The 19,083-nt window shown below is 42.4% G+C and overlaps 2 protein-coding genes across 3 annotated transcripts in view; one reads left to right on the top strand and one right to left on the bottom strand.

Moving 5' to 3' along the window:
* Positions 1-19,083, bottom strand: part of LOC145355062 (sodium/mannose cotransporter SLC5A10-like) — a 153,837-nt gene that overhangs the window by 38,514 nt on the left and 96,240 nt on the right. The gene's annotated exons all lie outside the window — the stretch shown is intronic.
* The window catches only part of LOC145355061 (uncharacterized), a 32,191-nt gene continuing 22,920 nt past the window's right edge, over positions 9,813-19,083 (top strand). Inside the window, exons 1-2 of the mRNA XM_080206882.1 lie at positions 9,813-10,483; positions 14,166-14,333. Coding sequence (XP_080063008.1) covers positions 10,001-10,483; positions 14,166-14,333 — 651 coding nt within the window. The 5' untranslated portion in view covers positions 9,813-10,000. The remainder of the gene's footprint in view (positions 10,484-14,165; positions 14,334-19,083) is intronic.

Raw genomic sequence — 19,083 nt, 5'->3', positions numbered from 1 at the left:
CAAAAACCTTGCATTGACATTCTCTATCTTATTCATTATAAATTCTTATCTCTACATTTATCATGAAAGTGACCTATCTAAACTTGCAATGCAATCCTTTTCAACATGCCTTGCCACCCACTGCATCTGAGCAGAATGATAACAAAGTTCTTCCCAGATTCCTTCCAGGTATGAACTCCTTCCCACATCTGTGCAACAGCAAGCCCTTCTCGTGACTGTGTAAAGTCTGACTCACCTTAAGTAATACCACAAGTTTTTTAAAACTTTATTTATTAATCACAAATAAGGCTTACATTAACACTGCAATGAAGTCGCTGTGAAAAAGACCTATTGAAAAAACGATTAGGCATAAATGGATGACAAAACACAACTGAAGATGTATGCAATGCAGGAATTGTATGACTCTATAGCTGTGGAGACATATATATCTAACATTTGATTTATTCTCAGGCGATTTTTCTTTCTTTTTGCTAATACAGTGGATTAGTACAAAAGCTGGAAATCCATTAAATGGTTGTTCATTCACCAAGGTGCTTTACTGTTTAATGCATCAGATTACACCTCAGCTGACTGTGCTGTTTAATTATTGCTGAAACTGCAGGATGTGTGATTCATATCAGTTTGACAAAACATTTTCAATGGATTTCGAATCAAGACAGCGAAGGTGATCCTGAGATAAAGAAACAGACCCTTGGCTTGAAAGTATTCATTAATGACAAGCTTAAGGGTAATTAGATTAACCACCTGGAAGTTTTAATGAATTATCTTATTTCTGGGGTTCATATTCACAATACAACTTGTCATGTCACAATGAATCATCAGTGACATGCTACATGACGAGAGGTCTAGTCAATTTGTAGATAGTCAAGGTTGAAAGGATCAACAATGGTTACATCCCTATCCAGAGCGGATATTGGGCAATGCTGCTTATTTCTTTGTATGTCGACTGTTTAGAATAGAATGGAATCCCTACAGTGCAGAAAGAGGCCATTTGGCCCATTGAGTCTGCACCAACCACAATCCCACTCAGGCCTTAACCCCATGGATTTAACCAAGCTAGTCACCCTAACACGAAAGAGCAATTTAGCATGGCTGATCCATTCTAATCCGCACATCTTTGGACTGTGGGAGGAAACTGGAGCACCTGGGAGAGAGCCACGCAGACAGTGACCCAAGGCTGGAATTGAACCTGGGTCCCTGGCACCGTGAGGCAACAGTGCTGGCCACTGTGCCACTGTGTTGCCCATGTGACACTGGGCAGAATTTTGCCATCCCACCCACCACGGAAATCAGAGCAGGTGAGGGGCTGACCATGGAAAGGTCTGCTGACCGCAGGCAGGATTTTCCAGTTTCGGGGCGAGCAAGGCTGGAAAATTCCACTCACTATGATAGTCCAGACTGGATCAAACTCAAGAGGATTAAGCTGTTAACCAGATTTGGGAGGCTATGGCCTAGAGTTATTATGGCTAGACTATTAATCCAGAAACTCAGCTAATGTTCTGAGGACTGAGGTTCGAATCCGGCCGTGGCAGATAGTGGAATTTGAATTCAATAAAAAACATCTGGAATTAAGAATCTACTGATGACTATGGAACCATTGTCGGAAAACCCCTTCTGGTCTACTAAATACTCTTTGGGGAAGGAAATCTGCTGCCCTTACCTGGTCTGGCCTACATGTGACTCCAGACCACAGCAATGTGGCTGACTCTTAATCTATCCTCAGGCAGCCAGGGATGGGCAATAAATGCTGCCCAGCCAGAAATGCCCATGTCCCGTGAATGAATAAAAAAAATTAAAATTCTCTCAGAGTGCAAAACCATCAATGAAAAGCGGCTCCAATTGCATGGTGACAACCAACCAAAGACACATAATGAGAGGATGGGGGGAGCAGGGTGTTAGGTGATGGTTAGCAGTGGAAAATATTCTAGCACTCTCTTCCGTGAAAAATCCAAAGTTGAGGAAGCATTTTTTTAAAATATTGGGCACGAGCTTATCACCCATTCAAGCCATGCTCTCGCTGCAGCAAGGTCGGAGAATTTGATGGCCAACCAAATCTCTGTTCACTGCGGTGGAATGGAAAAGTCCTGCTGGCGTAAACGGTAGTAAGGTTATAGCCCTCATCTACTTTTGAGTAAAGCATGGAAGGAAACTCAATTTAAAGCACAATTTTCACCAATTCATGAGCAGGATTCCCGTGGAGAGACTATTCTGACCTTTCACCTGCATTTTTCTGGTTTCAATGCACTTGGACACGAATTTATGACTGAAATATGATTTCCAGTTGCAGTAACTGTACCTCTGACCCGAAAATTTCACCTCCACTACATAAGCTTAAACCAACCGCGTGGAGTCCCCACCCAGTATCGAACACACCTGGTTTTCAATTCATTCATTTCACCATGGGTGACCATTTGTCACATCAGTTTTAAGCCTTGACAGCAAAGCTGTAAATCTGCTTCAGTCTTGAATAACTGAAAGTCACACCTTTCAGATTACAATTATAAGTGGAATCATGGTTGGAATTCCAATATTGTCATTATCTGGTCACTCCCCAACAAGTTATTTCTTTGAGGTGAGAGCACCTTAAACAAAGCAAAAGCTTGTATACCTTGGTTTCTCCTTGTTTTACCAATACATGATATTCATTTAAAACTACTTTAAGATGAAGAGGCAAAAGTAGCACATTATGACACTCCCTTTTACCATGCAGACTTCTGCTTTGTGAAGTAGATGTCCGTAAAGTCAGTGCAAAATGTCCACCTCTAACTTCCACAGTGCACACTTTTGTTTGATAGATTGCAAGATTTTTTAAAAAAGAAATCTGTTCTCTGGAGGTATTCAAAACAACATGCACCATTGAAGTCACAGAACACTCCACATAAAGTGCCTGCCAAACTAATGCGCAGACATTGTCCATACAGCTTTTTAATGGAGGAACAATAGAGTTACATTCCAAACTGATGGCATTTTGGATTCATTGTCAAAAGAGATACAAAGAGCCATTTTTCTTCCAAATTAATTGTTGCGTGTTACATTCTCACACACATAGTGTACAACTTATAGACAGTTATTTGTTGGCATTGCACCTGAAAATACCGCAAGTGGCAAAAACTTCTAAAAACCAATTGAAGCTTGTATTACGAGATCGTTGTTTTCTCTTTAACAATGAAGCACAACCTTAATTTTATACCACATTATTCTGGTTTATAAAGAAGCAGGTGAAACTTTTCACCTTCAATTAACTTGATTGGTGTTTGTTTGTTTAGCGTATCTTCACACCCAACCCTCTTGGGCAAGAGTGGGGGAAGGTAGTGGGAGGATTTCCGAGCAGACTATCCGTCTATTGAACAATGTTGAGCATTCCTTCCATGGTTAACGAATCCTGGCATTAGACTTGAACTGGGCATCTAGTCCAGTGGTAGGATTGCTACCACTGAGCCGCAAGGCCTTCATTTGATTGATAAATGACATACACTTCAGTGTGAAAAACAGAAAGAAAGAGTATTATTTAAATGGCAACATATTGGAAAGTGTTGATGTACAAAATGATGTACAAGGATGCCCTTGTACATAGTCAATGAAAGTTGAGAGGCAGATGCAGCAAGTAATTAGGAATTCAAATAGTATGTCAGTCTTCATTGCAAAAGGATTTGAGTTCAGAAGTAGGGATATTGTACTATAGTTATGCAGAGCCTTGGTGAGACTAAGCTTGGAATATTGCTTGCTATTTTGGGCTCCCTACCTAAGAAAAGATGTGCTTAGCATGGAGGGATTGCATGGAGGTTCATTAGCCGGGACTATCCCATGAGGAGAGATTGGTTTGACCGGGCTTGTATTCACTAGAGTTTAGAAGGAGGAGAGGAGATCTGATTGAAAAGTATAAAATCCTAATAGGGCTGGACAGATGAAATGCAGGGAGAATGTATTACCTGGCTGGGGAATCTAGAACCAGGTGACACAGCCTCCGCATATAGGTTGACCATTTAAGACTAAGATGAGGAATAAATTCTTCACTCACAAAGGGTAATGAATCTGTGCAATTCTCTGCGTGTGCAGGTGAAGTCACTGGATGTTTCAAGAAAGAGGTAGATGATATCTTAGATTTTAATGGCTTCAAGGAGATGGGAAGAAAGCAAGTAATGAGATAGAGGATCAGTCATGATCATGTAGGCTCAAAGGGCCAAATGGCCTACTCTTGCTCCTGGTATGTTTCTATGTTTCAGTATTTGTTTGTGTAAGGTTTTGCTTTTGATACTTTCAATTTATTTATCTTCTGAATCAAAACTTTTCAATGCTTCAAATTTGCACATCAGTTTTTTTTTGTAATAGTTGCATTCTGACCAGTGGAATCTCTATTATTTGCAGGTTTCCATCTAAGGTCAATTGTGGTCCTTCTAATTTGGAGGATCGTTGAGGTTCTCCTTGAATTTCTATGTTTATTATTTTGACTAACAGAGAATCAATGTCACTATTTCTGTTAGTGAAAATTATGGGAAAAAAATCAATTTAATTTTTTTGCTATACACAATTCTCCTAAGGTCTCCCTTTTCATACTCAAGAAGTTCCAGTTAGGAACATTGGTATAGGAGGAGGCCACTTGTCCCCTTTAGCCTATTCTACAATTGAAATAAATTGTGGTTGATCTATTATTAAACTCAGTAGACTTACATTTATCCCATATCTCTCAGTATTTTTGGTTAATAGAAATACAGCAATCTTAGGTTTAAAATGGGCACAGTGGTTAGCATTGCTGCTGCATACCTCCAGAGACCTGGGTTTGATTCCCCGCTTGGGTCACTGTCAGTGTGGAGTTTGCACATTCTCCCCGTGACTGTGTGGGTTTCCTCCGGATGCTCTGGTTTCCTCCCGCGGTCCAAAGTTTTGTGGGTTAGGTTGATTGGCCATGCTAAATTGACCCTAATGTCAGGAAATTAGCAGGGTAAATGTGTGGGGTTACGGGAATAGGTCTTGGGTGAGACTGTAGTCGGCACAGACTTGATGGGCTGAATGGTCTCTTTCTGCTCCGTAAGGATTCGATGATTGATCGATTGCCATTTGTAGAATTGAGATCCATTCTACATGGTGAGAACTGTCTTCTAATTTCACTTCTTTGGGGCATTTTCTGTTGTAAACATATCCAAAGATATTTCATTGTTACCCAATAGAATTATTCTTCCAGTTATTTTTCGTTTCATAAGGAAAATGATCTTCTGAACATTTCTTAATATGGTTTCATATATGCTCCAACTTCCTATCTTCTAAGTTGATTTTTATACAATAATTTTATTATTTCCATTTTATCATGCTGTGTCCTCTGTGGGGCCATTTTGTCTTGACAGGACAATGAGGAAGTGCAGAGACAGTAGGGGATGATGGGATAGGAAAATTGACTTATGAGCAGGAGTAGGTCATTCAGCTCTTCATGCCTGTCCTGCCATTCAACAAGATCATGGCTGACCTGTTTGTGGCCAACTTCACTTTTCCAACTGCGACCCCCCCCCCCCCGTCCCTCCAGAGGTCAGAATTTTACCTCTAAGCCAAAGGCTTGCTCCTGCAGCGATTATATGCTTTTCCTTGTCCTCTTTGCTCCAACCAACTCAGCACCCTGACATTCGAGGGGAAACCAGGAAAGTACATGAGCGAGAAAGAAATAGAATGATATGCTATAGACTGAGACATGATTCCTGCATTACTTATTGGAATGTAGGAGAATGAGTAGTGACCTTATAAAGGTGTATAAAATCATGAGGAACATAGATAGGATGAACAGACATAAGCCAGAGTATTACCATCCCATTCACCGTGGGAATCGGAGCAAGCAAGGGACAGACCATGGAAAGGTCCCTCGACCTCAGGTGAGATCTTACAATTTCGGGATGAGCGAGGCCATAAAGTCCTGCCCATATTCTTTATCCCACGGAGGGGGATTGAAAACTAGAGGGCATATGTCTAGAGTTAGAGGGGAAACATTTAAAAGGGACATGAGGGGCAATTTCTTCACATATAGGGTGGAGCGTCTATGGAATGAGCTGCCAAAGAAAATAGTTGAGGCAGTTTCAGCAGCAACATTTAAAAAGCATTGGGTTAAGTATATGAATGGAAAAGGATTAGAGGGATATTGGCCAAACGTGGGCAATTGGGACTCGCTGGGAGGGCACCATGGTCAGCATGGACTGGTTGGGCTGAAGAGCCTGTCTCCATGCTTTATTGCTCTATGGTGGGATGGGAGGACACTCATGAGGAGCACAGACCAGTTGGACCAAATGACCAAATGGAATGATAAAATTCCGACCTCTGGGTTAGACATGTGCTGGTATCAAACCCTCTCCAGATATTCCCAGTGCTGCAGCTCCAACTCTAAAGTCTGGGTTGTCATCCATCAGGGAGCCGGCATCCTGAACAGGATTGAACCTAAAGGAAGCAATGAGTACAAACAAAATGCCCCACCGATTTTGTGGCACAAACGGGGCTAACTCTATTTGCATGCCGCATTGTGAAACAACCACTAATAGCTCTGGAAATTAAGGGGCCACGAAAATAAAATCGTGTTAGGCAAATTATTGTTTCACCTGTAAACAAGCCTGAAAGTCACCCAGTGAATATATGTTGGGGAATCCCAGTACTTTTATATTATATTAGCAAATCTTTAAAAAAAACTCAGAACAGGAAATTTTGAGGGAGTTCCCTCCATTAAAATATTCTTACCACATTGCCACAGTGACTCCTTTTTTGACATCAAGTTTGTCCTGTTCAAGAGGCCATAACGATACCTTGCTCATCACTAACTAAAATCTTTTCATCAACTTTCAAAATGGAAGTGCTGCAACAACCCAGGGCAGAAATCAACACTGGAAAAGAGGAATGCAAGCTAGGCCGGAATACTACCACCTCGCGCGCCACAGAATCCGCACGGGCAAGGATCCAACAACGGAAATCTCTGTTGACCTCAGGCATGAATTTCTGGTCTCGCCTGAGCTAGGCCGTAAAATCCTGACTGATAGGCAGGATAGAGTCAGAATACTCTCTATCCCTAACATTAACCTGCCATTTCTCTTTGCTGAGGAGACCGATATGTAGTGCGAATATTTTCCATTCTTTCCTTCTGTAGTGCAGAAGGAGGCCATTGGGCCCATCAAGTCTGCACCGACCATAATCCCAGCCAGGTCCTATACCCATAACTCTCGGCATTTACCCTGCTAGTCAGTCCCCCTGACTAAGGGGCTATTTAACATGGCCAATCCACCTAATCAGCACATCTTTGGACTGTGGAAGGAAACTGGGTCAACCAGAGGAAACCCACACAGACACAGGGAGAATGTGCAAACTCCACAGTGACCCAAGACAGGAATTGAACCCAGATCCCTGGTGCTGTGAGGCAGTAGTGCTAACCACTGTGCTACCATACCACTGTGTAAATTGTATTATTTTTAGAGGGAGGGGGTCTTGTTTCACTCTTCTTATCTTAGATACTTTGGTATCTGAATTCTCACACCTGATTAGGTAAAGTGCTTCAGGATAATGAGCACAGAAGTACAGCTCAGCAATTCCATTATCTTGTGTCGTCTTTGAAAAGCGTCAGAGCTCACCTTAGACTTTGTCAGAATTACATGCTTAAGCTGGCCCTTTGAAAGACCATCCAATTACTCTACGCATCCCCCAAAGCTGTACAAATTCTTCTTCCTCTTTAGCTCTATGTTTACTGAACAGATGGATATACAAGTCAATTAATGTAGATACTACACTAACCCCACAATCGCAATGCAAAAAACAACTCAATACACCTTCACATCTTGTTCAGTTACTGCCGGAGGTATGAATATAGTTGGTTTTTACAATTGCGTTGTGTGTTCCAATTGAATTAAAGGAATCTTCAGAAGCTGACATCGGACAAAAATGCTAATATTTGGTTGCAAAAGCAATTTTTTTTACCTTTCACTGATGTGTGTGCGTAACTATTCCTCACATCTTATCCGCCTACACTTCCTGCTACCTCAGAAAAGCAGCCAGCATAATCAAGGACTCCATGCATCCTGGACATACTCTCTTCCACTTTCTTCCATTGTGAAAAAGATACAAAAGTCTGAGGTCATGTACCAACTGAATCAAGAACAGCTTCTTCTGTGCTGCCATCAATCTTTTGAATGGGCCTACTATATACTAAGTTGATGTTTCTCTACACCCTAGCTATGACTGTAACGCAATATTCTGCAGCCTCTCCTTTCCTTCTCCCCTATGTATGAATAGTATGTATTGTCTGTATAATGCACAAGAAACACTACTTTAAATTTTATTATTAGAGTGACAATTAGGCTTACATTAACACTGCAATAAGTTACTGTGAAAATCCCCTAGTCACCAACCTCCAATTTAGCCAATTTAGCATCTAACCAGCATGCATCTAACCAGCATATCTTTTGGATTGTGGGAGGAAACCGGAGCATTCGAAGGAAGCCCACGCAGGCATGGGGAGAACATGCAGACTCTGCACAGACAGTGACCAGGGCCAGGAATTGAATCTGGGTCCCTAGTGCTGTGAGGCAGTGTTGCTAACCACTGCACTACAGTGCCGCCCTTTTCACTGTATCTGAGCATATGTGACAATAATTTATCAAATCAAACCTTCACGTCCTATGGAATTATCACTGGAGATCAGAATGCAGTTGGTTTTTACAATTACTTTGTGTTCCGATTGAGTTAAGAGAATCTTTCAGAAGCTAACACAGGACAAAAATATTGATACTTTGTTGTGATAGCAGATTTTGTTTTACTTCCAATGAAATGTCATATGCAGAATGATTCCTCATATCTTACTTGTGCATGGTGAACATTTTTTAAATTCACATAGTTCCATGACTGTTGAAATTGGCACGCTAGTCACTTTCATCATTGAATATTCTAAACTGCTGAGTTGGGAAATGGTCTAGTCGGGAAGTTACACAATCCCTTGGGAAAATATGATCCCCAAACCACCATGTGTTCATTGGCAGGCATAACCGAGACCTCTTCGAGGCTTCCAGGGAATCTTAGAATAAAGGCAAATGGTTAGCGCTGCTGCCTCACAGCGCCAGGGACCTGGGTTCAATTCCTGGCTTGGGTCACTTTCTGTGCGGAGTCTGCATGTTCTCCCTGTATCTGCGTGGATTTCTTCTGGATGCTCCGGTTTTCTCCCTTAGTCTAAAAGACGTGCTGGTTAGGTGCATTGGCTGTGCTAAATTCTCCCTCAGTGTACCCGAACAGGCACTGGAGTGTGGCAACTAGGGGATTTTCACAATAATTTAGTTGCAGTGTTTATGTCAGCGGACTTGTGACAGTAAATAAAAACTTAAACTTAAAAGTTGACTCTTTAAATGCCTTCAGGGTTGGGTAATAAATGTTGGCCCAGCCTCTGATGCCCACATCCCATGAGCGAATAAAAAAAATTACTTAGAGTCTACAGTGCACCCGAACAGGCGTCATTGTGTAGCGAGTAGGGGATTTTAACAATAACTTAATTCCAACATTAACACTAATAAATAAATTTTATTTATTACCAGCGGATGTTGGAATCTGAAACAAAAACAGAAAAAGCTGGGGGAATTCTGACAGATGTCTATCAGGACTGCTGAGGGGTATTTCCAGCATTTTCGTGTCTTTGTTCCAGGGAACCTTGTTAGAGGTGTGATTGCGTCCTGAGTCAATCTCCTCCTGTTTTTTTTAAAACAAACCATGCGGGTACAACAGGAAAGAAACCACCTTTTCGCCACAACACAGGGTGTGGTGGGAATCCTGAGGAAATGGTGCTCCTGACAGGTAGTGAAATCCAGGTGTGGCTCAATATAATACAGAAGGGTGGGGGAGGAGGAGATAAGACCAGACTGGGAGGAGTTTGTTTTCTAGGTGTCAGGCTGGAAGTTTGGTTCCTGGTTCAGTTACTTCATTCCCTGGACAGGACAGAGGTGCTATTCCATTGGGGTTGGGCACAGGGGATTTATTTGTGTTAGGAGAGGGGAGGTGGGTGAGAATGGCTCTCTCCCAGTTACAGTGTCTGGACGAGGGGAATGTCAACTATAGGACTAATGAGTCCAAGCCTGAGTTCTACTACAGCGAGCCCCAGAGACTGGCCCTGGAGTCGCTGCTGGCCGGCGGCATACAGGCTTTTAACGAGAGGGTGGCCAAGGAGAATCTCCGGGAGTTCCTGTCTGAGCTGGACATTGAACGGATCCTGAAATCGGTGCGGGATTTCATACCGGAGACGGAGTGGCTGGAGGGAGAGGAGAGAGGGGAGGAAGAAGGGGCTGGGAGCCAGCAGCGGGACAAGAAGCCCCTCTCCCTGCATTACTGGCCGGACACCTCGGACATCTCCCCGCCCCGCTTGGAGCTGGGCTGGCCGGATTCCTCTGCCTATCGCGGGGTGACCCGGGCCAATGTGTACACCCAGCCTCCTGTGGAGGGTTCGATCCACATCAAGGAGATGGTTCGCAGAATGATCAGCAACGCTCAGAAGGTGAGAGAGAGAGAGAGAGAGGCATTCAGATGGGAATTTCAGAACTTAAAATGACCTCTCTAAAACAGAGCACCACCAAACAGCCCAGCTCACTGAGTTACAAACTCACAGACCAGAAAAGCTCCCAACATCACAAACAGGGAGGGATATTTAACAGTGAACCATACTGTGAAAGAGAGATTGGAACAAAGTTGGGTCACAGAGGCTGGTTTTCAAGGGAGTCTGGAGGAGAGAGAGATGGGGAGAGATTAACGGAGGGAATTTCCCTGTGAATTGGAAAGGTTAACTCTCTTCCTGTCTCTACAGATGTGGAGATGCTGCGTTGGACTGGGGTGGGTACAAGAAGAAGTCTCTCAACACCAGGTTAAAGTCCAACAGGTTTATTTGGAACCACGAGCTTTCGGATTGCTGCTCCTTCCTCCGATGAGTGGCGAATTCCACTCACCTGAGGAAGGAGCACTGCTCTGAAAGTTTGTTTTTCGAAATAAACCTGTTGGACTGTAACCTGGAGTTGTGAGATGTCTTACTCTTGCCACAGATGCTGCCAGACCTGTTGAGTTTTTCCTGGTATTTTCTGTTTTAAATTCTAAGATAGACCGTTAGGACCACTGACTATAGCCATAGTAAACAAAAGTTAATTCCTTTATCTGAAGGTTGGGTGGATTGGCCTTGCTAAAATGGCCCCTTAAGTGTCTCAAGATGTGTGGCTTAGATGGATTGGCCAAAGTAAATGTGTGGGTTAAGGGATTGGGGTGGAGAGGGGGGAGAGCTTGGGTAAGATACTTTACACAAAGTCAGTGCTGACTCGATGGGCTGAATGGCCTCCTGCTGCACTGTAGGGATTCTCTAATTCTGTGACCCAGAACATTGACGTAATCATTTCTGATTCAATCATTACATCCCACAAGCTACCTTGTATGACGTATTGTATTATATATATATATCATTCAATATATAGGAGAGAAAGGACATGCAGCCAAGGGGTAGTGATATATGCTGCAAACTTGCTCACGAAAATGATTTTCGTGTTTGTTTTATGGACTGACTTTTAAAAAAAGACACCTGGCTGGTGTAAGTAATGTCACGTGAATTTTTAACAAATCCCCTCTTTAGCAGAAGGGTTTCCAGCTGATGTTTTGAAGTCAGCGTTGAATCCACTCTTGCTGGTTACGGTACAGACATGACTCCGGCTGGGAAGGTGTCACATTCACTGCAGCGAGTAGCAGCAAGGGAGGGGAATGACTGAGAGTGGGAGCTGGGGAGGATGTGAGGGGGCAAGATCATTCTTCAATCCACGTGGCTCCTTCCATTCTGTCAGTACGTGTTAGAACAGCTCAGTGATGAGTAACTCTGTGCTGGCGTCCATATTCCACAGTCTCCTCCCACCTCCTCCCAGCCTTCCAGCACATCTTGTTATTGATTTCCCCCCACCCCACCTCAATTAGTCATCCATTTCTTTTTGATAGTATCTGTTATTTCCTGCAACCACTTCCTGTGGTAGCAAGTCCCACATTCCAACCACTCTGAGTAAAGACATTCCTCCTTATTTTCCTGTTGGATTTATTAGCAATCCATATCTCTCTAGTGTAGATCCATCGAGCCTGCACTGACTCTCCAAAAGGGCAACTTACCCCGGTCCTATCCCCTATTCCGACAGCCCCACATTTTTATCCTGCTAATCTCCTGAACCTACACATCTTTGGGCACTAATGGGCAATTTAGTACGGCCAATCCACCTAACTGCACATCTTTGGAGTGTGCGAGGAAACCCACGCAGACAAGGGGAGAAGGTGCAAACTCCACACAGACCTGAGGCTGGAATTGAACCTGGGTCCCTGATGCTGAGGCAGGAGTGCTATCCACTGTGCCACCATGCCGCCCAGCAGAGGATACATGGGAAAAGCCACAGAATGCAGTACCGGTTGTAGAGGAATAAAATAAATTTTCATCTCTCATCTTAACACACTGCAATTTTGTCTTCACTGGCATAGTGTCATAACATTAAGATGGAGATTTTGTTTTGACTTGGTGTAACCCATGTGTTAGCAGTATCCTGCTATATATATCCTCATTCATAATGGCTCTCATTCCAATATTGCACCAATTTCAGAGCTCAAATTCAAGCTAGAATAAACACTGGTTTTGTACTGCTTAATGATGATAAATGTTAATCTATTGTTGGAATTAATTTAAATTCCAAATTTCGATGGCAATACAACCCAATTGTAGGCATTGAAACATGCTGAAGGGGTTTAATAAAATTCCCATTGGTGTAGCTCCCTTACTTGTGGGCAGTCAATTGAAGGGAAATTTATAGAGCTACCCAAACAACATCTCATGGACTGTATTAGAGAGTTGAGCAAATAAAGAAAGTGCAGGGTTCAGGACATTCCTTCTTTTCAGTGTTCACACTCTGGCTTCTGAGTCAGAAAGCTGTTGATCTCCTCTAGACTACATAATCTATACTAACACTTCCATGCAGTACTAAAGGAGTGCTGCACTGTCACAGATGCTGCCTTTTGGGAGAAATGTTCAATTGTAGCCTTGTTTGCCTCACGAGTGAATGTAAAAGGGTCCCATGGAGACTGTTTCATAAAAGTGTAGTGCATTTCTCCCCAACGTCGCAGCCAATATTTATCCCTCAAAAGGCACCATTGAAAAGGATGACCTGTTCGCTGCTGTTCGTGGAACATAAGAACATAAGAAATAGGAGCAGGAGTAGGCCATCTGGCCCTTCGAGCCTGCCCCGCCATTCAATAAGATCATGGCTGATGAAGCTTTTTTTAAAAACAGAATAACTTAATTGGCTGTCAGGCAAACACTCTGGGACACCCTGGTGCTGTGAAATATGGAAACTCCTTCTTTACCTGGTTAGTTAGAATATTTTCTGTTACTTGTGCTAATAAATACAAGTATCTGGGATTTGAAGCATAGAACCAGGCCATGGGGAGGGATTGACTTAGTGGCACCATTGCTAGACTATTAATCCAGAAACTCCGCTAATGTTCTGGGGACCCTGGTTCGAGTCCCGCCATGGCAGATGGTGGAGTTTGAATTCAATAGAAAATATATCCAGAATTAAGAATCTACTGATGACCATGCAACCATTGCCGATTGTCAGAAAAACCCACCTGGTTCACTAATGTTCTTTAGGGAAGAAAACTGTCATCCTTGCCTAGTCTGGCCTACGTGTGACGCCAGAGCCACAGCAATGTGATTGACTCTGAACTGTCCTTGGGCAACTAGGGATGGGCAATAAATGCTGGCCAACCAGCGATGCCCATATCCCTCAAATGAATTTAAAAAATCCAAAGGTCTATGATAAAGTTTATGCTTCATATAAGCATCTTGATAGCACATGCTTCTTTATCCTTCATGTATTTATTTAGTTTTTTTGTAGAAGAATATTCATCTCTGTGGCACCATTCCATGAATTCAAAGGTTTTCTCTACCTTCCTCTTTGGGTTTATTGGTGACTATTTTGTATTTACAACACCTAGTTATGGTTTCTGCCACAAGCAGAAGCACCTTGTCAACATCTGCCTTATCTAAATAGAACTTCATTCCAAAAAGTGAAATGAATTTTGATCACAGACAATGGAGAACGTCAGCAATAGAATGACTTAATGACTGTGCAGCACCCGAGTGCGGAACTACAACTGCTGTTTATCTCTGTTCACAGGTGATCGCTGTCGTAATGGATTTATTTACAGACATTGATATCTTCAAAGACCTCCTGGATGCCAGCTACAAGAGGAAGGTTCCTGTCTACATCATCCACGATGAGGTCAACATCAAGTATTTCTTGAAGATGTGTGAGAGTTCAGGAATGCACATGGGGATGCTGAAAGTAAGTGGATTAAAGTGTATATCCAGAGATCGGCTAGTGCTGATGCTGTGGTTTAGTCACAGTTACTGCCTTAAAACTAAAGTTGCTCAGTGATGCTTTATTAGCGCGGAGGTGAAGTCCTAGTGGTATTAACGCTAAACTATTAATCCAGAAACTCAACTAACGTTCTGGGGACCTGGGTTCGAACCCCATCAAGGCAGGTGGTGGAATTTGAATTCAATAAAAAAAAATAGCTGGAATAGCTGATGACCATGAAACTATTGTCGGAAAAAAACCCCACCTGCTTCAGTTATGTCCTTTAGGGAAGGAAATCTGCCGTCCTTACCTGGTCTGGCCTACATGTGACTCCAAAGCTACAGCAATGTGGTTGACCTATGAAATGGTCTAGCAAGCCACTCAATTCAAGGGCGACTAGGAATGGGCAATAAATGCTGGCCAGTGATGCCCACGTCCCACGAATAACGAAAAAAATTAATGATAAATTCCTAAAAAGCTGCATAGAGGAATGAATGATATTTTGTATAAGATACTGTTCTGCTTTGGTTAACCACTGAGGAAAAAAATGCAATGGCTTTTTTCACAAGTGAAAATACTGGTTTGGCAGCCTCATGATGTTATTTTTGACTTAGCTCAAAGCTCAATTGTGTTTTGCAGTCAGTTTTAGCAGTTAGGATATGTACTGACTGTTCGCTGCCCTATTTCACCATATAACTGTACAGCGAGCTGAGAATTAGTGCTTACGTGAGAGCAACAGATGCTGAAGCTACACTGGTTATTCAACAGCATTTGAAAGATAGACTTCCCTTGCTTAAAACTCTTTTCCTGTATTTGCTGCTGACCTGTACGGAAACCTAGAGCGCTGAATGAAAAATCCCAGTCTGTAAATTATTAAACAGATGCTTTCAGCTGACATCCAGAACAGCATGATCAGTTTACATGCACCTCTGAACTCCAAACTTGGATTAGCACCTTATACTCACTAACCTGTTCTAATCCATATTGCATGCCAAATTTCCATTTGATCGCAGTTAGTATTGCCACTGCACTAGCTGTTTCTTGGATGCGTAGGCATTTTGATGTTTCACCTTGAGCTTGGTAAAGACTGAAGCAGTTGGTGCAGGATAGAATCCAAAGTATCACCTTTTGTTTACCAGCCACATTACTTCCTATATGAATTTCAAATGATCATTCTGAATGTTGATGACGTGAAAGTACTGATCAAAGAACAGCTCACTCCACAGTCTCCATGTTTTATTGCATTTCCACACAAACTATTTCTTGTGCTACGCTTCAGAAAATGAGAATATCTTTTAAAATGATGAAAGCAAATTACGGCAGATGCTGGAATCTGAAACCAAAAGGGAAACTGCTGGAAAATCTCAGGAGGTCTGGCAGCATCTGTAAGGAGAGAAAAGAGCTGACGTTTCGAGTCCAGATGACCCTTTGCCAAAGCTAAAAGCATAGAAAGTGGGAAGCTCATCTTTCATTCCTCACCCTGCAGTATAAATATCGCCCATTTTCTGTGCCTTTTAGCTTTGACAAAGGGTCATCTGGACTCAAAACGTCAACTCTTTCCTCTCCTTACAGATGCTGCCAGACCTGCTGAGATTTTCCAGCACTTTCACTTTTAATTTGTTGGACAAAAGTAAAAGTAAAGATTATTTATTAATCACTTGTAGGCTTACATTCACACTGTAATGAAATTACTGTGAAAATCCCCTAGTCACCACACTCTGGCACCTGTTCAGGTACACTGAGGGAGAATTTAGAATGGCCAATGCACATAACCTGCACATCTTTGGACTGTGGAAGGAAACCGGAGCACCCAGAGGAAACCCACACAGACATGGGGAGAGTGTGCAAACTCTACACAGACAGTGACGCAAGCCGGAACTTGAACCTGGTTCCCTGTCGCTGAGGCTGCAGTGCTAATCACTGCACCACCATGCCGCCCTTAGATGTGGAAAGAATGTGGAAGAATCTAAAGTGAGGGTTTTCTATGTACAAGGTCAGAGGTCTTATGGCGCAGTGCGTTGCCTCTCTGTCTCTGAGCCAGAAGTTCCGAGTTCGAGTCCTGCCCCAGGATTTGATGGCTCAGGAAGGTGCATTCATAGCGCGATCAAACAAGTTGAGTGTGTCAACTTGAAAATCCTTCCAAAGCACATCAATGGCTGGCGTTAAGAGTGGGAGAGACTCCTGGTCAGCCATACTTAATGTGGTGTGGTGCCCCGCAAACTATAAGCCCCTGGCGATAGACTAGCGACCCGTTCTGGGAATTACTATGGAAACTGATGAAAGTTGGCCTCTAGGAGTGGAAAGAGAATTACTAATAAATCCAAATCAAAAATCAGGAATGTTTCTATACACAGTGGTTAGAATGTGAAACTATTTACCATGTGAAGTGAACAGCTTAGATGCTTTCAAAAGGAAATTAGTTGAGGAAATGAGGGAAAAGGGGATAATAGAAAGATTTGCTGAAATGCTGAGAAGAGGTAGATGGAGTGGGAAGAAAAAGCCAGTGCAGACCTGATGGGCCGAATGGCCTCCTTCTGCGCTGTAGATTCTATGGATTCTCTGTGGATTCACGTGCTGGGTAAAGATCAGCTGGGCCATATGGCCTGTTTCTGTTTTGTATAGCCAATTTAATAAAAATACCTACCTCATTGCTCAGGCTTTTAGTTGCCTATCCTAGTAACCCTTTATAGGGCTTGGTGTTGACTTTTGTCAGATTGCGTTCTTGTGAAATGCTTTGGAACTGCTTACTACATTGAAGGCACTAGATAAATGCAAGCCGTTGTTGATATTTAATACGTTCTGTTATTGTCTGGTTTCTACATCATGGCGATGATTAGATGGTTCAAGAAATACATACAACGAGAACTATTATACAATATCTGGGTCACCCAAAACCGTCAGAGCTAAAACATTAAACAAACAGCGGCTCAGGAAGTGTAGAATTCCATGCAGATACCACCAGTCTAAGTTTTAAGGTGTGGTTACCACACAGAAGCAAATAACAGAGAAAGGCTTAATACTTCGAGGTGTAACATGAGGCAAGCATATTGGTTATAAATAAAGCATTTGGAAACTCTACCTTTAGCGCAGTCATTACCGATTAAGCACAGCTAATGCTAGATCTCTTAACCATACCGATTGCTGACATCAGTCCTTGCTGCAGATATTTACATTCAAAACAAAGTTTAAAATTTTGAAAGTTTCTTTTTTTTAAAAAAAGGCAAGCTCAAAACCGCAAAATGTTAAAAGCGCAAACATCCAGTGACTTAGTGAAACAACACAGCAAGGACTCAAGATTTTTTTTAATAATAAGAGACCCTCAGATCATCAAAATCTTCTTTTACTTTGTGGCCCTCTACCACACCAACTCCTGGCTGCCTATTGGGACTGTTTGCATTAGAACAGATGGTTATTTGTTAGGTATTAGCAATGATGGTATGATGGGGCAAGAAGAGACTGAAACGGGCACCTCTGGTGATTTTAGAATGAGAAGATTTAATTTAAAAGAGTCACATTAAAGTTCTCACCTGTTGGTGTAGACCTGATGAGCCAATTTTATGATATGATTTGGGACCGAGAACATGTGAAACCTTCCTGCGTTACAAGGCCGTGCGACTATGGAATGCATGACTGGGAATTAATAATTGCGGCAGAGAACATTTAAGAATAGGTTAGATTGATGGCTTGAATGAAGATGTTTGAATAAAAAGATATGGGAACAAGTGGGACATGCAGGATGAAGATTTGATTTATTATTGTCGCATGTACTGGTATACAGTGAAAAGTATTGTTTCTTGCACGCTATACAAAGCATACTGTTCATAGAGAAGGAAACGAGAGGGAGCAGAATGTAGTGTTACAGTCATAGCTAGGGTGTAGAGAAAGATCAATTCAATGCAAGGTAGGTCCATTCAAAAGTCTGACAGCATATAAGAACATAAGAACATAAGAAATAGGAGCAAGAGTAGGCCATCTAGCCCATCGAGCCTGCAGGGAAGAAGCTGTTCTTGAGTCGGTTGGTATGTGACCCCTAACTTTTGTATCTTTTTCCTGATGGAAGAAGGCGGAAGAGAGAATATCCGGGGTGCACAGGGTCCATAATTATGCTGACTGTTTTGCTGAGGCAGCAGGAAGTGTAGACAGAGTCAATGGATGAGAGGCTGGTTTGCGAGATGGATTGGGCTACATTTGCAACCTTTTGTAGCTTCTTGCGGATGATGTTCATGCAGAGGATCAGATCAACAGGGATTAGTTAGCCTGATTCCAGTTATAATTTGGACATATTTATTATTCAAACATTGCTGATATGCTTAACTTTTGGAAATGAAGATGAGTGTCTGCTGAGGGTCTTCAGAGACACAATTATAAGAGTGGCTTGTGATTGAATAGGTTTGTGTGTCCTATTTGTATCTAACAGGTCAGATTATTTATTCGTGTTAAATCAGCAGAATTCTTTCTGAATCGCAGGAAAGATTGCAACAATTGTTCGCACTATACTGTGGTGTGTTTTGACGAGTACAAGTTTCGATTACATTTGAGATAAGCTGAAGTCAGTCATTATATATGCTCTCCCGACATTGTTGGTGACGCTACTCGTAATTTATCAGTGGCCTGTCAGATTTTGGTCTTGAGAATTGTCCGAGTGTTTTTTTTTCACGAGTGGAGTGTAGCCTCCTCGTCATTCTGCTTGCAGTAAAGTGGCCATAGTCCCAGATGACCGTAGGCTGCTCTCCCC

This window comes from Carcharhinus amblyrhynchos, chromosome 18 (assembly GCF_965287045.1).
Source record: "Carcharhinus amblyrhynchos chromosome 18, sCarAmb.v2.hapA, whole genome shotgun sequence".
NCBI lineage: Eukaryota > Metazoa > Chordata > Chondrichthyes > Carcharhiniformes > Carcharhinidae > Carcharhinus > Carcharhinus amblyrhynchos.
The sequence above is the reverse complement of the archived record's forward strand: the minus strand, read 5'-3'. Positions and strand labels throughout refer to the sequence as shown.